The 21,889-nt window shown below is 45.0% G+C and overlaps 1 protein-coding gene across 4 annotated transcripts in view; it reads left to right on the forward strand.

The window, feature by feature from the left end:
* The window catches only part of Vwf (von Willebrand factor), a 155,519-nt gene that overhangs the window by 12,820 nt on the left and 120,810 nt on the right, over nt 1-21,889 (forward strand). For 2 of the 4 annotated variants that reach the window (XM_005338364.4, XM_078015364.1), the window contains 4 exons: nt 3,302-3,426; nt 18,369-18,585; nt 20,084-20,206; nt 21,075-21,186. In XM_005338364.4, coding sequence (XP_005338421.2) covers nt 3,302-3,426; nt 18,369-18,585; nt 20,084-20,206; nt 21,075-21,186 — 577 coding nt within the window. Of the gene's footprint in view, nt 1-3,301; nt 3,427-18,368; nt 18,586-20,083; nt 20,207-21,074; nt 21,257-21,889 lie in introns of those variants that run through there. The other 2 variants (XM_078015365.1, XM_040281076.2) reach the window with 2 other exon arrangements.

A 21,889-nucleotide genomic window follows, 5' to 3' on the forward strand; every position in this document is an offset into this window, starting at 1 on the left:
CTCCCAGCCCTGGAAACCACCACTTTACTTTGGTCCCTATGATTTTGACTACTCTAAGTACTCTAAGTGGAATCATGCAGTATTTGTCTTTTTATAACTAATTTATTTCACTTTTCACAATGTCCTTAAGGTTCATTTATGTTGTAGCATGTGTCAGAATTTTATTTCTTTTTATGGCTGTCTAACATTCCATTGTAGGTTTATACCACACTTTGCTTATCCTTTCACTCATCAGTGGAGACGGAGTGCTTCCACATTTTAGCTATGGTGAACAATGCTGTTATGAACATGGGTATACATGTATCCCTGCAGACCCAGCTTTCAATTTTTGTGGGGTTCTACCCAGAAGTATAATTTTATTGTATATAAATTATATCCATATGGTAGTTCTGTTTTTAATTTTCCTCCCAGTACTGGGGATTGAATCCAGGGATGCTCTACCTTTGAGCCATATCTCTGGCCCTTTGTATTTTTTAAATTTGAGACAGGGTCTCACTAAATTGCCCCGGCTGGCCTTGAACTTGTAATTCACCTGCCTCAGTCTTCCAAGTCTCTGGAATTCCAGGTGTGCACCACTACATCTAACTAGTCTTTAAAATTTTAGGAAGCCATTATACTGTTTTCCGAGTGGCTGTGCCATTTTACACTCCCACCAAGAGTGCAGAGTGTTCTGATTTCTCTGCATCCTTGCTAGTGTTTATTTTTTGTTCCCATCCTTATGGTGTGAAGTGGCATTCATGAATAGGGTTTGTCTAAAGACATATGCTTTAATTTCTCTGGGTAAATATCTAGTACTGGGATTGTGTTTTTCCATCTCTTTTTATCCTTCTGTATTGCTTTTTGGGTGGTTTACTTAGGTCATATGCTGTACTCATGGTGGTTGCTGAGAATCAATTGTGTGCATGTCTTCCTAACTCCACATTCAGTAACATCATGTTGGTAACACCATGGAAATCAGCAAGTGCCATAAACTGGGGTTTTGCTTTCCCTGGAGAGTTGCTTTGTCACCACTTTACTAAGTAGTAAGTAGATCTAAGTAGATCTGTCTTCTAGTTCACTAATTCTCTCTTCACTCTGCCTAATTTACAGATGATGTTTATTCTGTCAACTGAAGTTTAACTTTATTTTATTGACTATGCTTTTAATCTTAGAAGGTAAATCTATTTTTCTTTTCAGTTATTTTTTCTTGTCATGTTCTTTTATTAAGTTTCAATTTTTTATAGCCATAATCTAAAATATATTTGTTTTAAAAGTTCTATATAAAAATTTCATTATCTGAACTTTTTGGAGCTCAGTCATGCAAATTTTGGATCTGCTGACTCTTGTTTATAGTGGATTGTTTCCTGTTGTTACAGATGGCTCAGTCCAGGGAGCCTGCCTGGATCCCTATGGGTTGGATTCGACAGGAGGTCCACATAAGAGATAGACAAAAGATGTAAAAATGAATAATGAACTTACTTTATGCTTTATACTTCAGTTTTATCAAACCAGGGAGAAGCAGCTAGATTGCTTCTCTCTGCCCATCTCACAGAGACAATTACAATTTATAGAAACAAAAGCTAGGTGAAATGCATAATGTAGAGCTCTTTAGCTTATGTTAAATGGGCTTGAGTGGGCACTCTCTGTGCCTGTCTTCTTTGGCACCTGTGAGGGTGAGGGGTAGAAGCCTTTCAGCTTCCTTTCTTAGCAGGAGGAATGTGTTGACATTCAGTCTGTTTCACTGTGCTCCATAATTTTGGATTGTGAGCTCATCTTTTGAAGATTTTCATTTGTCAATGTGAAGTTACAAGAAGTAATCTTACAAGAAGTTTAAATTGGAATCTTACAACTATATGAAAGCTTTCCTACCACTGTCAATTTTCAGGGGAGACTTTTTTTCCCTCCCATCCAGAGACCAGATCAAGAAAACAGACATCCACTCTGCTTCTCAGAGTGGGTTTTTTTTTCTTGTCAAGTTTTTTTTTAAAAAATGTTTTTGTAGTTATAGATGGAAAGGGTGCCTTTATTTTATTTGTTTATTTTTATGTGGTGCTGAGGATCAAACCTAGTGTCTCACACATGCTAGGCAAGCACTCTGCCACTGAGCTACAGCCCCGGCCCTTCTTGTCAACTTTTGCATGCTTCAAGGGTCTCAGCTTTACACTGGGATCTTGGGTCCATCTCCCTGCCTCATGCAAGTCCTGGACTCACTTCCACTTCAGTGGAGCTGTTGAAACCCCAGCCTCTTGGTTGGAAAGGTTGCCACTTTCACTCTTGTACTCTGCAGTCAGAACACTTGTCAGTTCTATTTTTTAATTCTCTCTCTTCTCCTTTCTTCCCTCTTCCTTTCCATCTCTTTAAATTCCTTCTATTTTTGTAAGCTTCTCCATCAATTCAGTATGATATTTGTCCATTCTACTTAGCATAGTTTTCAGATTTTTCTCATCTGCTATATTGCTGGAAATGGAAGTTCCAAATATGAATATCTTTTTTTTCTTATTCTAGGCTTTTTTTTTGAAAAAATTAACAGTGGGTCCTAGGCTATGAGAAAGAAGGTAGTATTTTTTTGGCAAAAAAAAAAATCAAGGCTATGGTGATGTTTTGGGAATCATCCTTAGAGGATGATTTAGTTTAATTCTTTTTGGTCAGTAAAACTCAACAATATTTGTCCCCAAAACAGTTAACCTTGCTCCCTGACTTCTGGGAGTCTGCCAAGCTTGGCTTTAACTCTGTCTTTCAGAGAGTTTTCTCTAAACAAAAGTATTTGTAATTCCATATGTTGGACAGCCTCATGCTGTCCAGATTTAGTGGATGAAGTGAAACTTCATAGGTGGTCAGGGCTAACAGGGATCTGAGATCACCCACCTCAACTCCTCATTTACATATGGGAACTAGGCTCCATGGGATGATGGGATCAGCCCAGATCACAGAGTGGTGGAAGGAGCTTCATCATCCAAGTAAGCTCCTTCTCTACCTCTTTCTTTAAGGTGGTTTATTAGAAAGTATCCAAACCTGTGTGGTATGGAGTATCTGAGTACCAAACAATACATAATATATGGGAGAAGTCAAATGGAAAAGAACTGAAATGTGTGGAGTGCCACCATGTGCCAGGCAGTCCCTAGGCACTCAGTGAGTCTGATGTCCATGCCCTGGGGAGCCCTACTGAGCACTGTACAAAAGGTACTCTCCACCCCAAATACCTATGGTCTAATCTAGCAGAAGTTAGGTCAAGATAACAACAGACCTAGAGCTTTCACTCAGAAGTCCTGGGACAGGCATAACTGAAGCATAATTTTTTTTTTTCTGAAACTTTGCTTTGCAGGGACCTTGACCTCTGACCCCTACATTTTTGCCAACTCCTGGGCTCTGAGCAGTGGGGAACAGCGATGCGAACGAGCATCTCCTCCCAGCAGTCCCTGCAACAGCTCCTCTGGGGAAATGCAGAAGGTGGGTAGAGCTTGGCCTGGATGTGGCCTGGATGATGGATGACCCCTGGAATTAAGAGGCAGCAGGACTTGGGTTCATGCCCCCGCTCTGCGGGAGGAATGGCCTTACCTATAAGTGCTGCTGGTTTGGCTCTTCAATGTGGGACTCCTACACTGAAAACTAACTATAGCTAGAGTTTAGTCAAATCTAATTCTAATACTTTCCTGGCCGGGAACTCTACCAACGGTTCTGGGCTAATGATTAGGTTACAATGAGTATCTCAGTATACTTAAAATATGCTGCTATCACAAAATGTCTGAGACTAGGTAACTCACATTTATTTATTATAGTTCTGGATGCCAGGAAGTCCCAGATCAAGGTGCTGGTATTCAGTGTCTGGTGAGGGTAGTCCTGCTCTGCCTCTCTATAAAAGAAGAGCAAAAAGGTGTTGCTCAAGTTATTCCACTGGTGGGTCCTTGTGTTTCTCTTCAGGAGTTGGGCTCCACAGGTTCTTAAGTTGCCTTAAGTTCTAAAACTCTTTACTGTGTGTTGCTGTGGATTGGGAAGATAGTATATAATCAAGAAATATTCAATGAGTTGGATGATTACAAATTAGGGGGCTGTTATCGAAGGATTGTAATGACCTCCCAGTAATAATACAGAATCCTTCACTTGTAGAAATCTGATTCACCCACATGTACAAATAAGTAGAGAAGGTCAACCCTCTCCTATTCCAGAAACAAAGTAATTCTGCCCCTGCCCCCCCTTAGCATGAGAAAGCCTCATTATTAGTTGGTTACTCATCCAATGGATCGTCTTTATTTTCCTGAAACATTCTGAACTTCTGAACCAAGGAGTTATATTTATCAGGTCCAGGGAAATATCCTGGGTTGATGCTAAATCCAGCCACCTAAATTGTTAATACAGACAATTCCCACCTTGTAAACAAACACATTCCTGAAGACTTTTTTTTTTCTTGGGTGATTCAGTGCTAGTCCTCCAGCTAGTCTCTGAAAGTCTGTATCCCTTGGAACATAGCCCAGAACAAGGCAAACTGAGATGACGGTGCTGTCCTGTGCAAGCAGGGAGTTTCCTCTTTTTCCAGTTTGAAAAGTCTGAAGCTTGACCTTGACAGATCCTTGAGTTTCTCTCACCCCTGGGCTTGGCATTGTGCTAAGGATTGGGTTTGGATCAGGCCATTTACTGACTTTGTAACTCTAGGCGAGACACATGCCTTCTGCACACCTGTTTCCACCTATGTAAAACAGGCTAGGAATTGTTCCTGCCAGGGTCAATGAGAGGAGGAAGAGAAAAGTCATTTGTGTTGAATGGTTTCAGGTTGTTCAGCGGGGCTCATTGTTTGGGCTGCTATTATTATTGTTATTATTAGGTGACTGCTAGTGTCCTCCAGTAGTCCCCTGTGTCATACTGGGGTGCCCAACCTTTCAGAGTGGGAATGGGGAGGGCAGATAGCACACATTGTACTTTAGGTATAAGCTGCACAATTCATTCTTTTTTTCCTCTCCTCCTTCCAATTAGAACCAGTTTCCTTTTAGGTAGCTGAGCCCAGCTAGAGGTCAGAAGGAACACAAGGTGTCTAACATCTGCACATGCAGGTGGGCAGGCAACAGAAACCCACCTTTCCTCTAGAATAGATTATTTACCCAGATGAATTCAGACTGAGTGCACCCCAGATGTCACGTGCAGCAAGGAGGACAAGGCCTTTTTAATAATTTCTTTCTCTCTTTATTTCTAAATTTACAGTTCTGTTGTTGGCTGGTGGGTCTTTCTTTTCCACCCTGTTCTCTAGGTAGAGGTGAGGTTAGCAGGCCTTTGAGAGCTTATTAGATTTTGCAAACACAGCCAGCTCAGGGTAAGTACTTGACAAATGTTCCCCACCCTCCTGAATACAAAGGGATAATCTCATTTATCCACATGAACTGGGAGGCGAAGAAGACAGGATTCTCAAGTAGAGAACCTGATACCCAGTAGGTCAGGTGGAGGAGGGAGACAAAGGGGAGGGAAAAATCTAAGAGAAGCCTTATTTGCCTCTCGGGGCATCTTTCTTTCTTTCTTTTTTTAATTGCTACTAGGGGCATCTTTCTGAGCTGCAGCTGTGTCTTGCTACTCGCTTTGTCTCCTGGGTGCATTAAAAGCCTTACTAACCAGTGTCCTGGGAGCAGCTTAAGAAATTGGGTACCTGGTTCTCAGCGTTGGGCTGAGGCTCTAGACACACCTAACCTCCCAGAGGCACAAATAAACTCCTTCAAGCTCAGAACTCAGTGGTTTCAGGTTGTTTATCTGAGAGGCCTGCTTTGTCCTCGGCCAATCAGACTGTGTTTGCCCACAGCTGGGGCTCCCTCATTGGCTGGGAAGCACAATGATTTATCTCCTGGGAGGTGATTAATGTGGTCTTTTGAATTATTCACAGTCTGCTTACTCCCACTGGGTCCCCAGGTTCAGAAGTCAGGTCTGGAAAATGGGGCCACCTTTACCAGTGTATGCCACTGTGGTTCCACAGGCCATTTGGAGTGACAGAGGGTTTTGTGAGGGAAGCAACACTGACCTCAGAACTTCTTTGATAGCCACCCAAAATCTATTCTCCCACTTTTATGGTGCTTTCCTTCTTTCCAAGTCCTAGCAGTAATCAGCTCATTCCGAGAGCCAGGTCATATTGCTTACACCTAGGGGATGAATGTTTCCTTGTTATGCCAACAAAACCCAATGCTTCTCTCTACTGGGACTGATAATGGGCTGTTTGATTGCATGCAAATTTGCAGTTTTGTTTTCTTTAAACTGAGGGCAGGACTGCTGAAGTCTGGAGCCTCAAGCCATAAATGCTCAAATAATTGTTGTTAATTTGCAGATAACTCTACTGTGCAAGGCATATTGTAGAAAGAAACTTAGGTAGATTTCTTTTTTTTTTTAATTCAGAAAGAGCTGTACCTCATAAAGAAATGATGGCTTTGTTTCACAGTCCTGTGTGCAACATGAAGCCCAAGGTGTCGGGGGCTGGGCTTGGGGGCTGCAGTGAACCTGTATAGTGCTCCTGATATTTAGAAAAGGAGACTCCTCCCTCAAGACACTTTATCACCATTTGGTGGGAAACTGCCTTAGTGAACATTACAATTGTACATATCATGTATAGATAATGTCTGCCATGTAAATGGTAGTCCCTTGGTGTGTTGCCAGGGTGCACTGTGTGGCCCGTAGTGCTGGCCTTAGATCACCTCCTTCAGAGTGGCAAGACTGTCTCCTGCCTTTGCGGTTGCCATCAGAATGTAAAGGCAATTTCTTGCCTTTGGCTCCAGGAGTTTTCTCCATGCACTTTCTGGGAGAATCATCCATCAAACACACCAAACTCAGACGGGTATCTGGAGTGGAAGAAATTTCTTTTCATCAATGTTTGGAATTTGGGGGTCATAAAAACTCATAGTTGGATGAAATTCTAGAAGACACCTAATTCAACCTTTGACTACTCTATGAATGCTGTGCCCAGATAGACAAGATATGCTGTGACCTTGATTTTAAGAGTCAAGTCCTTGAAACACACTTGCTGGGATCTTTGCAGTCATCTTGCAGAGCTCAGCCCAAGGTGATCCTCCTTGGCTTTCTGATAAATCCCTCCTTCCATTTTATGACCATTTATAACTTATCTGTGTGTCCCCAAATACTGGAGGAACAAGGTTGTTTTTTTAGATTGGTTTCTCCAGGTCTGATGTGGGAACTTGTATCCAAATGTACTCCCATCAGTTACCTAGCAGCCCCAGATTTCCTAGTTCCCTCTGATCTCTGAGTTTGGTGTGTATTAAATAAACACCATCCTTATTTTCTTCTTCTATTTGTATTTACAGTTGTAACATCTCTTATTCTGCAGAACTCTTGCCTGCTCTGAGACAGCATGCTGCTTACCTGTTATTCCTCTTTCTCCAGGAAATCACCTGTCCAGTGAGCTAACATTTGTAACACTGGTGTTGACTTTGGATAATCATAACATAGCCCAAAGAGGAACAGAAAATATCCATTGTGTTGGAAACAAAGCAATTCACTCTTCATGTCCTCATTAAGTGATATTTATTTGAAAAGGATATACCAGATCTTTCTTTTTCTTTTTCTGGTAGGGAGGATCAAACCCAGGGCTTTGCATATGTTAGGTAAGCACTGTATTACAGAGCTATATCCCCAGCCTGGACCCAACATTTTCTACCATTTCTGCTCAGAGTGGAGCTGGAAGGAGAATTTGCAGGCAGAAGGAAGGAATTTCAGCACAGGAAACTTGGCTGGGGTGCTAAATGCACAGGCAGAGCTGGGGACTGTCTGTCCTGACACTCCTGGCATCTCTGCCTCTTGCATTCACTTCACTGGGATGGTTGACATCTGCAATAGACTCCTCTTGGTTATTGGGAAGAATTTTGTTACATTTTTATTCTCAGTAGAATAGTTGGCATTCAGACAATTGTGAGGGGAGAGAGTCTGGCCCCTGGAATTCAGCCAATCTCCGGGAGAGCCTTTGGAACCCAGGATCCCAGAGGAGGTATCTGTCAGATGACAACACCTTAACCTGGTTTTATAACAGGTGCCCACTCACTATGCCCCAGTGATAATCAACCCAGTATTGAGGTTGAATCACAAACACTCATATATCTTTTGCAGAGTGACAACTGTTCTCTCAAGTCTTTCTTGAGTCATTGTCAGGCTAAGAAATTAGGACTTATTTCATGTATTTTTCCAAGGTCCAAGAATCCAGGGTGCATTCCCTGGGTTCGTCTAATACTCTGTGTGTGCTTGTGTAAGTTACTTTCCTGCTCTGCATCTCAATCTTCCCTCTCTAAGGGAAACATGGCTCTACTGACCATCCAAATGAGGAAGTACCAAATCCACTCACCTGAGTGCAGTGTGGGAGAAGGGTCAGTGAGCTGAGTGGCTGTGGTAGAACAGTGGTGGCCTCAGCCTTATAGTGGAGATTAGTGACCACCATGGAGTCTCACAGATTTCCCTGGATTCAGCCAGAACTTAGCCTTTTAACTTTTAAGAAGGGTTGGATAAAGTCCCAGTATCCAAGCTTTCAGTTAAAATGCCTCCCTTAACAATCTCAAAATCCTGTGATAGAATTCCATGGGCTTTCCATATCTGTGGGTTCCACATCCTTAGATTCAATCAACTGTAGAAAAAATTGCATCTGTACTGAACATGCACACTCTTTCTTCTTATTAGCCCCTAAACAATATAGTATAACTACCATTTACATAGCATTTACATCGTCTTAGATACTATAAATCTTTTAGATATGATTTGAAATATATGGGAAATATGTATAGGTTAAATACTCTATATGAAAACACTATGCCATTTTTTGTGGGGGGGGTACCAGGGATGGAACTCAGGGGCATTCAACCACTGAGCCACATCCCCAGCTCTATTTGTATTTTATTTCGAGACAGAGTCTCACTGAGTTCCTTAGCACCTCACTTTTGATGAGGCTGGCTTTGAACTCCCAATCCTCCTGCCTCAGCTTCCTGAGCTGCTGGGATTACAGGCGTGAGCCACTGTGCCCCCCCCCATTATGCCATTTTATACAAGAGACTTGAGCATGCATGCATTTTGGTATCTGAGAAGGTTGTAGGATCAATCCTATAGATATTGAGTGTTGACTATATTTCTTGGTGGCTTCCTTTGCCTTCTCCATCCCCCTAGTGAAGACCAGAATGGGCAAAAAAATGGGAAGGTGCCCATTAGTACCATCCACAACTTATTGAGGTGTTTTGTATGGTTTAGGTAATTCTAAAAATGTGCAAGGCAGATCAAAGAAAGAAAAAAACACATAAAAGAAATTAAGCATGAAAGAGAAAGACACAAATGCCATGGTAGGTCAGTAAATTTGCCAAACAAACGATAAGTGATATGGCAGCTCAGGGGAATCGGCTCCTATCATAGAGTTGATTATTTTTCCTTGCTGGGAGTAGGATGGTTCTCACTGGTCTATTTTCCATCCCCTGAGCTTGGGAAGACCCCAGACTAGGAAGTGGAGACTAGTGCCTGGTCATTCTCTGCCCAGCCTGCTGAGCCCCCTCCTGATCCCCAAGAACCACTCTGATGCCTCCTGGGAGGCCAGACAGAGGAGGCTGAGGAGGGACCTTCTGAGGGCTCCACGGCTCTCTCTGCTGTGACATATCTAGTCACTCCACCTTTCGTGAGCATAATACCCTAACTGTTTTAGAGACAAGAACCACCAACTCCACAAAATCCATCCATCTGTTGGAAATCTATCTCACAATTTCATGGTCAGAATCTTGACCGTGAGTCAGAATCTTGGAATGTGGGTGGGAATCTTAGGCCTGCCAAAAGTTATAAATAGAACTGGCAAACCCTTTCCCGTCCACCCTTGCAGGCCAGCCAGTGAGAAACTTGCCTCTGCCCAGAGTGAATTCTTGAACCCACGACTTTGGACCAGTGCAGGCTCCAGGCGCCTCCACACCTCCCCCAGGGGCAGCCACAGGGCACCCCCGGCCAGAGTTGGAAAGATCATGGCCCACTGAACAATCTTGCACTTTATATATTAGGCTCCCCCTTTCTTTGTTCACTTCAGACCTAGGAATGCCCTCCCTCCTTTCGCCTTCGTCAGCTGTTTGGGAACAAACACAATAGCTGAGCTTCAGATCTCTGGCTTTTGCTTTTTTCTCCTCCCCTGCCTGCCTGCCTGCCTGCCTGCCACTGGGGAGCTGTGCTTGTTTTTTTTCTCCCCAGCCCTTGAACCAGCCCAGCATCTCCAGGGAAGAGGCCTGGTCTTTTTGATGAACTGAAAATGTGATTATGATGGGCCACAATTGGGTCTGCACACCCACCCAGGCAGGGTGAGGTCATGGATTGATGGAGCTGGGGCTACAGCTCTCTCCCAGTTTCTGGCACCACCGACAGGAGATGAAACAAGACAGAAGTGGCTGGTGCCGGGCATTGGAGCCAGGGAGATGCTGGAAGTGCAAATTAGCTGACCCTTATTTTATGTCCCTGCCAGAATGGTTTAGCAGAGAGCTAAAGAGAAGCCACTATAGACAGCAGGCAAATGGTAATAGTTGTTATAAGTCCTTGATTGCTTTCCTGGTGTAATCTCATTTAATTTTATTTTGAAGCACCATCTGAGGTAGGCATTGCTATCTTTGTGTGTTAGGAGCAGGTTCAGCTGTGAGTGACAAGACACCTTAAAGTAACAACAGCTTGCATAGTCTAGAAGTTTATTTTTCTTTCATGTAAAGAAGTCCAGGGTAGATGTTCAGGGCCAGTCCTGGATCCTATGGTGTTGGGATACAATGTTCTTTCATCATTTTTCTGTTGTCCTCAATCAGCATGGGGCGTCTGTGGCATGGTCCAAGATGCCAGCTCAAGCTTGAGGCATCACAGTCACATCCAAGCAGTGAGACAAGAAGGGCCAAGAAGTAAGCAGTTCCTTCTCGTGAGGACAATCTTGGAAGTTGCTCAGGGTCCTTCTGCTTATATCTGATTGGGTAAAGCTTAGTTCTATGGTTATTCCCAGCTGAATGTGGGCTGAGAAATGGAATCTTCATTCTCAGTGATTATGTGCCCAAGTAAAAGCTAAAAATTGAGGTTCCTATGGCTAAGAAAGAAGGGAAGAAGAGCTTACTGGGCAACTTTCAATCTCTTCCACCTTAGCTGTCTTGTATAGGTGAGGAGATGGAGGTGTGGAGGGGTGAGATGATTTCCTTAAAGTCATACACTGTGGAACGATGGAGTTGGGACTCCAATCCAATTGTTTTTCTAGGACAGTTATACTCACTGTGCTGCACTGCCTTCTAATTCGATTGTTAGGAAACAAGATATAAATAAATAAATAAATAAATAAATAAATATATATATATATATATATATATATATATATATATATAGAGAGAGAGAGAGAGAGAGAGAGAGAGAGAGAGAGAGAGAGAGACTGTGCAAGCCATTGTTATTTTTGGGTTTCTTGTTATTTATAGCTGAACCTACTCCTAACACACAAAGATAGCAATACCTACATTAGATGGTGCTTAAAATAAAATTAAATGAGATTACACCAGGAAGGCAATCAAATACTTGCAATCAAGTACTTGTAACAGGGGCTGGGGTTATGGCTCAGTGGTAGAGCACTCACCTCATACATGTGAGGCCCTGGGTTCAGTTCCTCAGCACCACATAAAAATAAATAAATAACTAAAATAAAGTTATTTTTGTAGTTTATACTGTCTATAGTGGCTTTTCTTCAGCTCTCTGATATATATATGTATGTAGTGGAAAACCATGTATAGTCATCCCCTGGTTTCTGCAGGAGATTGGTTCCAGGACCTCGGTGGCTACCCAAGATACTTTAGATACTAAAGATACCTCAGATACTGAGATCTCTTGTATAAAACGGCATACTATTTGATTATAACCTATGCACATTCTCCCACATACTTCAAATCAACTTTAGATTACTTATAATACTTAATACTATGTAAGTGGTATATAAATAGTTGTTATATTGTATTGTTTAGGAAATAATGACAAGGAAAAAAATCTGTACATGTTCAGTGCAAATGCAACCCCTCTACCCCTGGGATTTTCAACCCTCAGTAGGTTGAATCTATGAATGAAACCCTCAGATAATGACAGGCTGACTGTAATTTGGGGTTTGGTAACAAGTGATTGGGCTGTGGTGTGAAGCCAGGGTTTGAGCCTTGCCTTCAAAAGTGCAATGGTTCTTAAGCTGTTTAGTCTCAGGACCTCCTTGTACTCTTAAATATTATTGAGGATTCCAAAGAGATTTTGTTTATTTGGGTTAAATCTCTTGCTACTTACCATATTAGATATTAAAATTGGGAAATTTAAAACACATTTATTAAGTCATTTAAAAATAATAAACCCATTATATTTAGCATAAATATTTAATAAAAATAAATTCCAGAACAAAACATTTTAGGGAATGTTTTATAGATTTGCAAGTCTCTTTAAAATCTTATTGAAGAGAAATTAGCCAGATTGTCATATCTGCTTCTGCATTTAACCTGTTATGATATCATGCATCACATAGCCTGAAAAACTCCACTGAACCCCCATGAAAGAAAGAGAGCACAAACAGCAAAAAGCATCTTTAGGAGAAAAATATGTACCTTGTAGACTCCTGGAGGACCTCCTAGGGGTGTACATTTGGAGAAGAATTGACCTATTATATTCTTTACTTTTTCCTTGCTTCAGTTTCTATATCTGGAATATTGGATTAATCAGTCTTTGTGGGATTTTCCCCTCACCCCAATACTGAGGATTGAACACAGGGGTGCTTTCACACTGAGATATCCCCAATCCTTTAAAATTTTTTTTTAATATTTTGAGACAGGTCCTGGCCAAATTGCTGAGGCTATCCTCAAACTTTCGATCTTCCTGCCTCAGCCTTCTGAGTACCTGGGATTACATGTGTGCACCCTCATGCCTGGCCACCTCGTCTTTGTCTGAGGAGATTTATGCCCTTTCAAGGTGTCTGCATGTCTCTGAATGCAGTTTATGAGGGAGTCTCTGAAACAACTTTCTTTAAATGGGCTACGAGAGTTTCCAGCTGTGGAGGGGAGGCCAGATTTATTTGTGTCAGCTTTCTCTTAGTGCAGAGAGATGGGAAGAGAAGCTGCGGACGGTCTTCAGGCTGGGAATTTTCTCAGTCAGCAGACTCCTGTGGCTGGGTGGATCCTGAGAAGTCAGAAATGACTGGTCCAGGCCTCCAGCTTGCCTCCTGTGGGTCTGCTCCCTCAATGCCACTGATGTGCTTGAGCCCAAATCCCTACAGGAAAGGAAGGAACATGGAGACATTCCTAGGTGTTTTAATCAGCTTCCCAATACTGTAAAAAAATTACCCAAGATAACTTAGTAAGGGAAAAGCTTTATTTTGGCTCATGGTTTCAGAGGAGCAGGTGGCAGAGTTCACCTCATATCAGCTAGGAAGCAAAGAGAGAGAGAAGAAGGGCCCAAATCCACTACAACCTGACTTCCTCCTACTAGGCACCCCTTCCGCACCCCAGGCTGTAGACCAGGCCTTCAACTCATAGGCCAAACCACAACTGTAATTAGGGATGACCTGGGCAAAGTGAATACAAGCTGCTCACCACATCCTAAGTGGACAGAGAAACCTGGACAAATGACAAAGGTGCCTGCAAATCCTTTACTCAGGGAACAACACACGGAAAGGTCCGAATGCTGGGCCCTGGCAGAGGATATCAACTCCTTCCAGGAGAGCTCCATTAGGTTTGGAATCTGATGGGGGCACTAACCTCAGGCAGTCTGGCAACCCTGGGCTGCAGTCTCAGGGTTTCACTATAATTACTGTTTCTCCCCCTGCCATAGCAGATGCTTTACCTGGGATGCCCTCTCTCCTGCCATATACCCAGATGTTGTCCAGGTCTGCTCAGACTGTGCCTCCTTTTAGGAAGCCTCTCCAGCTGCAGGTTTATTCTAGCTGCGAATGGCTGAACCATTGGGAGGATGTTTCTAAACCGGGACCAAGTCTTCAGACTATGTGTACCTAGTCCCATGGAAACACCTGGTTCAGATAGATTGCAAGCCCCTGAAGGACCTGAGAGTGAGACTTAGGGATGGATCTACTGTTGTTAAGCTCGATCCACTTCCCAATTGCCTGTTTTGTGCACGCTGGGGCTATAACTCTTCTCTTTGAAAAGACTGCAGGAAAATGGAGGAGAGAGCCATAGAAATGGATAATTCCAGTATCAGAACGGAGGTACCCAGAGTGGGACAGGGACCAAGTCTGACTTCATGGGGCTCCCTCGTTAGGCTTTATGAGGGCTGGGACTGAGTCTGTGTGCTTTCTATTTCATTCCTTGTGCCTGGAACAGTGTGACCAATGGAACAGAACATCAGGATATGTTCAGGAAACCATGAGTGATGCATGGAGGTTGGGCTCAAGTTATGGAGGGCCTGGCCTTGCTGCTTTCCTAATGAGTCAGAAATTTGCCCTTTCAGCTGGAGTGTGACCTAGTTGTATTTGTATTTTATTTTAATTTTTTAAATATTTATTTTTTACTTTTAGGTGGGCACAATATCTTTATTTTATTCTTATGTGGTGCTGAGGATCGAACCCAGCGCCCTGCGCATGCCAGGCGAGCGTGCTACCGCTTGAGCCACATCCCCAGCCTGGATTTGTATTTTATATCCACTTGATATACTGCTGGGGACCTGGAGGCCACACCAACAATGTTTGTGGAGTGAATGTTTTGGTCACCACTTACTTGCCAATGTCTCTGCCATGATTCTGAGAGTACAAATGTCAACTCCATCTCGGGACCTGGCTTGGCATGGCAGGGCTACCTGTAATGGAACAGGGAAGCCTGGGAGTGGCAGAGGTAGCAAGCTGCACATATCACTGTAGTCCAGCCATGGAGGGAGGGCAGATTGGGTTGCAAGTGCTGGGCAGATATAAGGATGTCCTGCCTTCCTCAGACTGTGGTCACTCTGGTAGATCAAGTGGAGGCCAGGGCTGATGAATAGTGGAGGGCAAGATGAGAGGACAGATTTTTTCCTTTTGTTTCTGTTGAGAGAGAAGCTCTAGCTGAATTTCAAGTATGTAGAGTGGAAGCCAAAGAAATTGTTCTAAGAAGGGAGGTGGCTGTTTTTGCAGAAATCACTCCTGTTCTTCAAGCAAATATTCAGAAGTCACCTTTCATGCTAAGACTTTCTATAAACCATTTAATACCTCCAGGGAGCTCCCAGGAAATGTGCTGGAGGACTGTTCCCATTTTCCCTTGGAGCTGGGAAAAGGCGGACCTGGGCCAGCTGGAGGTGGGCCAAGCTGGTCTCTGCCTGGCTAGGGCTCTGGGGAGGGTGGATGCCTGGACTCCAGGGCTCTTCTGATTGACTAATACTGTGTCCTGCCCAGTGAGGACCTTTGATTTTGTGACCCTGTACCTTTAAAAGCTGACGGTGCAGTGCAGGGACTGCTCTGAGCCATTGTCTTATAGACCCAGAGATGCTCTATAGGACCATAGCTGCTCCTCTGCTCACCATCTTAGAAAAATCCTGGTGGTTTGCCCTTTTGATATTTTCCCTTCAGTTCTAAATTGTGGGTGGGGAAAGAGGTAGCAAGCTGACCTTTTCTGGAACACCTTCACCTCCCCGCTGAGAGGTCTGTGACCTCATTCTTTGAGTGGCATTTTGATGGGGACAGATTGTGTAGTGAAATGGGAAGAAATAGACCCAGGCCACATCTTCCCTCCCCGAACCTTAACTTGACAGTAAGGATGGAGCTTCTTACATCTTCCTATTACAAAGAAGACAGGTTTCCTCCCCACTTCTTTAACTTGGAGGAGTGTGAACCTCCCAAACAAACATGTATAAGCTGGGCATGGTGGTCCACATCTGTAACCCCAGTTGCTCTGGAGATGGAAGCTGGAGGATTGCAAATTTGAGGTCAGCCTCAGAAACAGCAACTTAGTGAGACCCTGTCTCAATTAAAATAAATATAAAGGGATATAGGTCAGTGATAGAGTGCTTTACTAATATGCATGAAACCCTCTGTTCAATCCCCAGCACCCTTAAAAAACCAAACAACAAATCCCCTGCTCCTCTGCTCACCATGGACCAACCAAGATACTCAGGAAGTGATAATTTAGTTGTCATGGTGACCTTTCATCCTGGTATAGTCCAGGGAGATGGAGATGGGAGAAAAGAAACAAAGGTGTCCTGTTTTTCTGGGGACATGTTTACAATTCTGGATGATAAACCTAATGGAAGGAGAGACATATAAGGAAACTCTCTGGGCCAGAGATGAGTGATGATGATGACGATGACGATGACGATGATGATGATGATGATGATGATATAGGGTCATCATTTATTGGGATAAACAATTTCCATGCATGATTTTGCTCCAGTCTTACTAGATAGGAACTATTCTCATTCTCCCCATTTTACAGAGAAGAGAGGTTGAATAGTGAGTCCAAGCTCACACAGCCAGCATGTAGAAGAGGCTGAGCCTAAATCAGGGCTCAGATGCAGAAGTCATACTGAGGCCAAGACAGCCTGTTTGCTGCTCTCTCTCTTTGCCTCCTGAGACCTAAGTGGCCCCAGGGCCCATGAGAGTAGTCTTTGCTCACTCAGTGCCTTCAACACCTGCCTGTGAGGTAGTGTGAATATTGCTCTCATTCCCTTTCTACTCAAGGACACCCTTCTCCATGAGGTGAACTATTAGCCTAAGTCCCCACTTCCAGTGAGTGATAGAGCTGGGCTTTTAGATAATGCTTTGCATGGCCACTTGGGGGTATGGCCCTAGTAGGATCTCAAGAAGGTAGGACTGGGTCTGGGTGCTGCAGCACCACCCAGAGCAGTTGCTTGCTTTGACCCTTGAGACATCTGCTATGAGTGTAGCCAGCAGCCTGCACTGGTAGGAGCTGCCTCTAAGGCCCACAGGGAACCAGCCATTCCCAGCTGGGCCTTGGATCTCTGCTGGATGTGAGGCTGCATCTGCAACATTCTGTCCTGCTTGCCTGGTTCAGATGGTAGACTGTGCAGGCCAGGAGGCAGACAGGGTCCCAGCACAGGGCTGTTGTGGGAAGGACACTGATTTCTCTAGGAACATAGAACATTCCTAGTATAAACAAGGTGGATCCTGAGGATGGTGAGCAGGCCAGATCAAATGTCTATTCCTCTGGGCTTTTCATGGTATCACAAAAGAGGGGGCCCACGAACAGATTCTTGGCTTTTGGCTCTTGATTCATGTAAGCTTGCTGTGACACTTCTTTGTACAGTTTGGGCAGATTGGATTTCCCTCTTTTTCAAACTGGTAATATCTTCCCTCCTTTTTAAAATTTTTTTTTAACCATTCCCTTTATGAACCCTGATTGGTCCCAGTTTACCCTTCAGAGTTCAGCCCTTTCATGTAGATGCTCTTGTACTTTTTCCTATTTGGCTGGAGATTGTAAGTCCTTTTACTAATGCTGGCTTGCAGTAGGAGATTATACATACATATGAAAGAAATTATACATGAATAAAATTGTGGGGATCATTTATATTGTCCATATTGTATAGTGTCAAATCTAAGACAACGTTGGTTCTAATGCACATCATTTTCCATGTATCATTGAGAAAGAAAAAGCATTTGAAGCATGATATCCATTGTAAGATGCATCTCAACTTCAGAAACTGGGGAAAAGGTGGCAACTTAGGATCATTAAACCAGACTGTAGAGATGTTTTAATGTGAGAGTGTTAATACCAACGAATGCACAGAAGAAACAAATGGTGAACCCAAAACTACCTTGCACTATTAGGTTGAAGGTATCCACAAAGGATATGGCATGGCATGTCTGGGACATTTTATAGAATCCTATCATGTTGTGGCTGTTGGGAACTGGTCCTGTCTGGTCCCAGCAATCAGCCAGGGAATGTCTAAGAAAACATATTCCTGAATTCCATCCTTGAACTACTGAATTCAAATCTCTGTCTGAGGGATGAGGCCCAGAAATCCCCACTTTATAAGACTCCTTGGACCACCCAATCATTTACAGTAAAGAAGGTTAAGGTCAGGGTAGGGTAGCCAGGTCAGTGCAGAGCAGATGCTGACCAGCATTATTGCCCTCTGAAGGCTATGTGGTCCACTTCCAGGCTCAGTGCTTTCCCTCTCTCTCCCCTATCCCTTCAAATAGGACATGACCTGTTACAGCAATTCAAGTACCTTAGACTCCATTTCAAGGTTCAGTCTAGGCTATACGGTTTACTTAATATAGTATGTGTCCAATGTCTCTCCTTTGATGGATGGACTGACTGACTTCCACCTGTCCATAAGCACCTGCTGGGTGCCAGGCACTCTCCCAGGTCCTGAGGGGGTGTCCTTGGTTTGCCCGGTGGGGCTGAGTCTCCCTGGTACCTCCCTCAGAGACAGTGAGTGCAGGGCAGTGGCCAGGGCCACTTTTGTGCCGTGCTGAGGTGCTTCTTTCCCTGAAGGTCCTGTGGGAACAGTGCCAGCTATTGAAGAGTGCCTCCGTGTTTGCCCGCTGCCACCCTCTGGTGGACCCCGAGCCTTTCGTGGCCCTGTGTGAGAAGACTTTGTGCACATGTACTCGGGGAACGGAGTGCGCATGCCCTGCCTTCCTGGAGTATGCCCGGACCTGTGCCCAGGAGGGCATGGTGCTGTACGGCTGGACTGACCACAGTGCATGCCGTGAGTTGCCACCCCTCACCTCCCCCCTTGATGGGCATGTGCTGTGTCTGTCCTGGGGTAGTGGCCCTCAGGAAGCTTTGTGTCATGATGTCTACCTGCCCCCCAGCACACTCAGCCAGTGTCCCTAAAGCCATAGGTGGCTGAACCCATATTCTGAATGGCTTTTGCTGTCTGCCACCTGGTCTTGTAAGTGCTGGCCCAAAGGGGAGTCCCCTCCCTCACAGGCTGAACTGAGGCTGGACAGGGCCCCACAGGTCACAATGCCTCCCTCTGCACAACTTGACTCCCCTCAGGAAATCTATCCCCTGGACTCATAAAATATTCTGCACTTCAGACCCCAATCCCAGCAGTTGCAGTTTCAGGGTTTGTCTGCATATTTGCCTATCTGAACTGAGGAGGAGCAGGGAGTTGGCCAAGCTGTCCATCTCTGAGAGCCTGGAGTGTTCTATTGAAGTCCTTCCCTTGTGTGAACTCAGCCTCTCTGCCTCTGGGCACAATGTGCGCCATTTCTTCTACCCCCACCGATGACAACTGTGTTTGTCCTCTTTTGATCTCATCAGGTCCCCACTGGTCACCATCCCCGAATTATTATGATTACTTGGGGGCTTCTCTGGCCACCTTACAAGAAGGCCCCCTCTACTCAGACTGACCAAATTTTGTGCAGATTGACAACTGGTCTGTGACAATGACACAGAGGATCCAACCAGCATTCCTCTGCACACATGTCTTACAGTGTGTGGCATATGGCTTTGAAATTAGTTTTTCATCTTTGCTGTGGGGTGCGAGAAGGTGGAGACTAGCCCTTGGCTTCTTCTCTGGATGGTGGAGTGGGCTATTTTCTTAGGTCTTTGAAAGTTGGGTGGAGATGATACCTGGGGGATCTTGGAGAAGGGGCTTGGGGCAATTACTTATAGAAGAGCCAGTTTTGTCCATAAGGAACTGAATTCAGGGGGAAGGACAGAGACGTACTTAGGTGATAGGCTTCCATAGGCAGCCTCCCAGCAAGGGAAATAAATATAGAATGAGTCACCATGCAGGCCAAGTGGATGTGAATGGCGTGTGCCCTGTGCGTGTGTGTGTGTGTGTGTGTGTGTGTGTGTGTGTGTGTGTGTGTGTATGGATTTGAATAGGGCCAGTTTCATGGGGAAGAGGGTCTTTTGGAGGAAGACGTGATGGGGGACACCATTAGCTCCCTGCTGGTTCCCAGAGGCCACAGCATAGAGGAGCAAAAGAATGCCAAGTTGTTTCTCAAGGATGGATGACCAAGGGGAAGGGATTGTGGTCCCAGGTGCCCCCAGTGAGTCTTAGCTGGGGTCTCCCAAGGTGGGAGAGGTGACCTCAGAGGGACATGTGGACCGGTGGGGCCAAGATGATCCCTGAGCCCTGAAGACAGAGCAAGCTGTCAGGGGTTTGAAGGAGGCTGGGCTGGGGGCATGGCTTGGAGATGCGACACTGCTGGAGAGCTGCTCTGGGGAGACTCCTTTGATTTCCTTTTCAGGCCCAGCATGCCCTGCTGGCATGGAGTATAAGGACTGTGTGTCCCCTTGCCCCAGAACCTGCCAGAGCCTGCACATCAATGAAGTGTGTCAGGAGAAATGTGTGGATGGCTGCAGCTGCCCTGGTAATAAACTTCCCGCTTTATTTACAAATCCAGGACATTGCCAGTGCCCTTGGCTTTGGAAAGGGAGATGAAGGCCACTTGTGTCTGTTCCTCATGGCTGAAATCAGAGGCCTTTTATTTCGTCTTTCAAAGTCTCTGTAGAGAGTGATCAGGATTGAGCTGGGCTTTATTTTTAATTTATGTTTTCCTGTGGTACTATATCCATGAAGGCACTGTGTCTAGGGAAACGGGAGGATGGTCTGGGCCCCAACAGTGACCTTTGTTTGGGGGAGCTCGTGCCCCATCAGAGCTATAGTTTTGTTTTCTCTGTTTGGGGCCGGGGAACCCGTCTGGGAGAAAGGTTTGTAGACTGTTTGCTGGGTTTGCCGTGTGAGCTCAGCTGAAAAAGGGCTTTGCTCTAGAAAGTCCGTCCAGGGGACACTTTGTGAGCTTTGGTCACAAGCCCCGTTGATTACAGAAAGGGAGTCCTGTGTGTTTCAACTCATGACTTCTGCACTGGAAGACCTTGAACAGAACTCTTGGCTCCATTTCTCCATCTGGGCAGTGGTGATGAATAATGTTCCCCTCTGTCACCCCTCATCACACAAGTCCTTGGAGCTTTCTTGAAAAAGCCCTAAGCCTAGATTCCTGACGTCCCTTCTGGTGGACCTTGAGCAAACCCTTTTCTCCCATTCCTTCATCTGTACAATGGAGATGAGTAATCTCTCTCCCTCACATTTTGCATCAATATGAGGGATGAACATCAAGTTAACTTTGAGTTTCCTGGGAGAAGCCCGAAGCTGGTGATCACTCCTGGGGATTCTATAGTTGTGAGATGAGTTCTAATGATGAAATGCCGAGACCTCTGCCTTGATGCCCTTGAACCCAGAGGGACAGCTCCTTGATGAAGGCCGCTGTGTGGAGAGCGCCCAGTGTTCCTGCATCCATTCCGGGAAGCGGTACCCTCCAGGTGCCTCCCTCACTCGAGACTGCAACACCTGGTAACTGTGCAGCACTGTGTGGTCTGGGGAGCTGCCCAGGGGCTTTGGAAGAGGAAGCTGGGAGAGGAGGGTCAGTGGCGGGGAGACCAGGAGCTGGCCTGGGCTGGCATGGGGAGTGATGGTGGGGTTGGGAACAGCTGTGGCAGGCAGTGCTGGGATGCGGGGTTATAGTACCTCTATGCGTAGATGGTGGGGAGGTCACAGGAAAGGGTTCTTTACACGCAGTCACCATCTCCCCCTCCATCCTCCCTCCCAGGCAGAAGGCAGCTCCTTCTCTCCTTGAAATCTTTGATCTTCCGAGTGGTGGTAGGAGGCAGCAGAGTCAAGGGGAGGCTCACGTAGGTCTGCCGTGGCTTCTGCTGACTGCCAGGCCCAATTGGGGTGCCTCTCTCTGCTTAGCTCAAGTCCTCTCCTTAAGAACAACTCTGGTCCTCTCTGGGCACACACAGCAGGAATTGGACTCCTCGTACCTGAGCAGATTTTCAGGGACATTAGATACCCTAGGTTTTCTTTCTTCTTCTTCTTTTTTTTTTCTGTCAGGGTTTCTTCCCTTGTCAACATCTCCAAGGTTCCTCTGTGACCAAAGCTCCATTCTCTACAACTTTCCCAAAGACACCTCTAGCGCTGCTCCCTTCTCCCAGAGCTTCTCTGGAGGGCTGTGATATCTGTGGGGAGCTCAAGTTGACCTTAGCTTGGCTGAACT

Source organism: Ictidomys tridecemlineatus, chromosome 6, assembly GCF_052094955.1.
Source record: "Ictidomys tridecemlineatus isolate mIctTri1 chromosome 6, mIctTri1.hap1, whole genome shotgun sequence".
NCBI lineage: Eukaryota > Metazoa > Chordata > Mammalia > Rodentia > Sciuridae > Ictidomys > Ictidomys tridecemlineatus.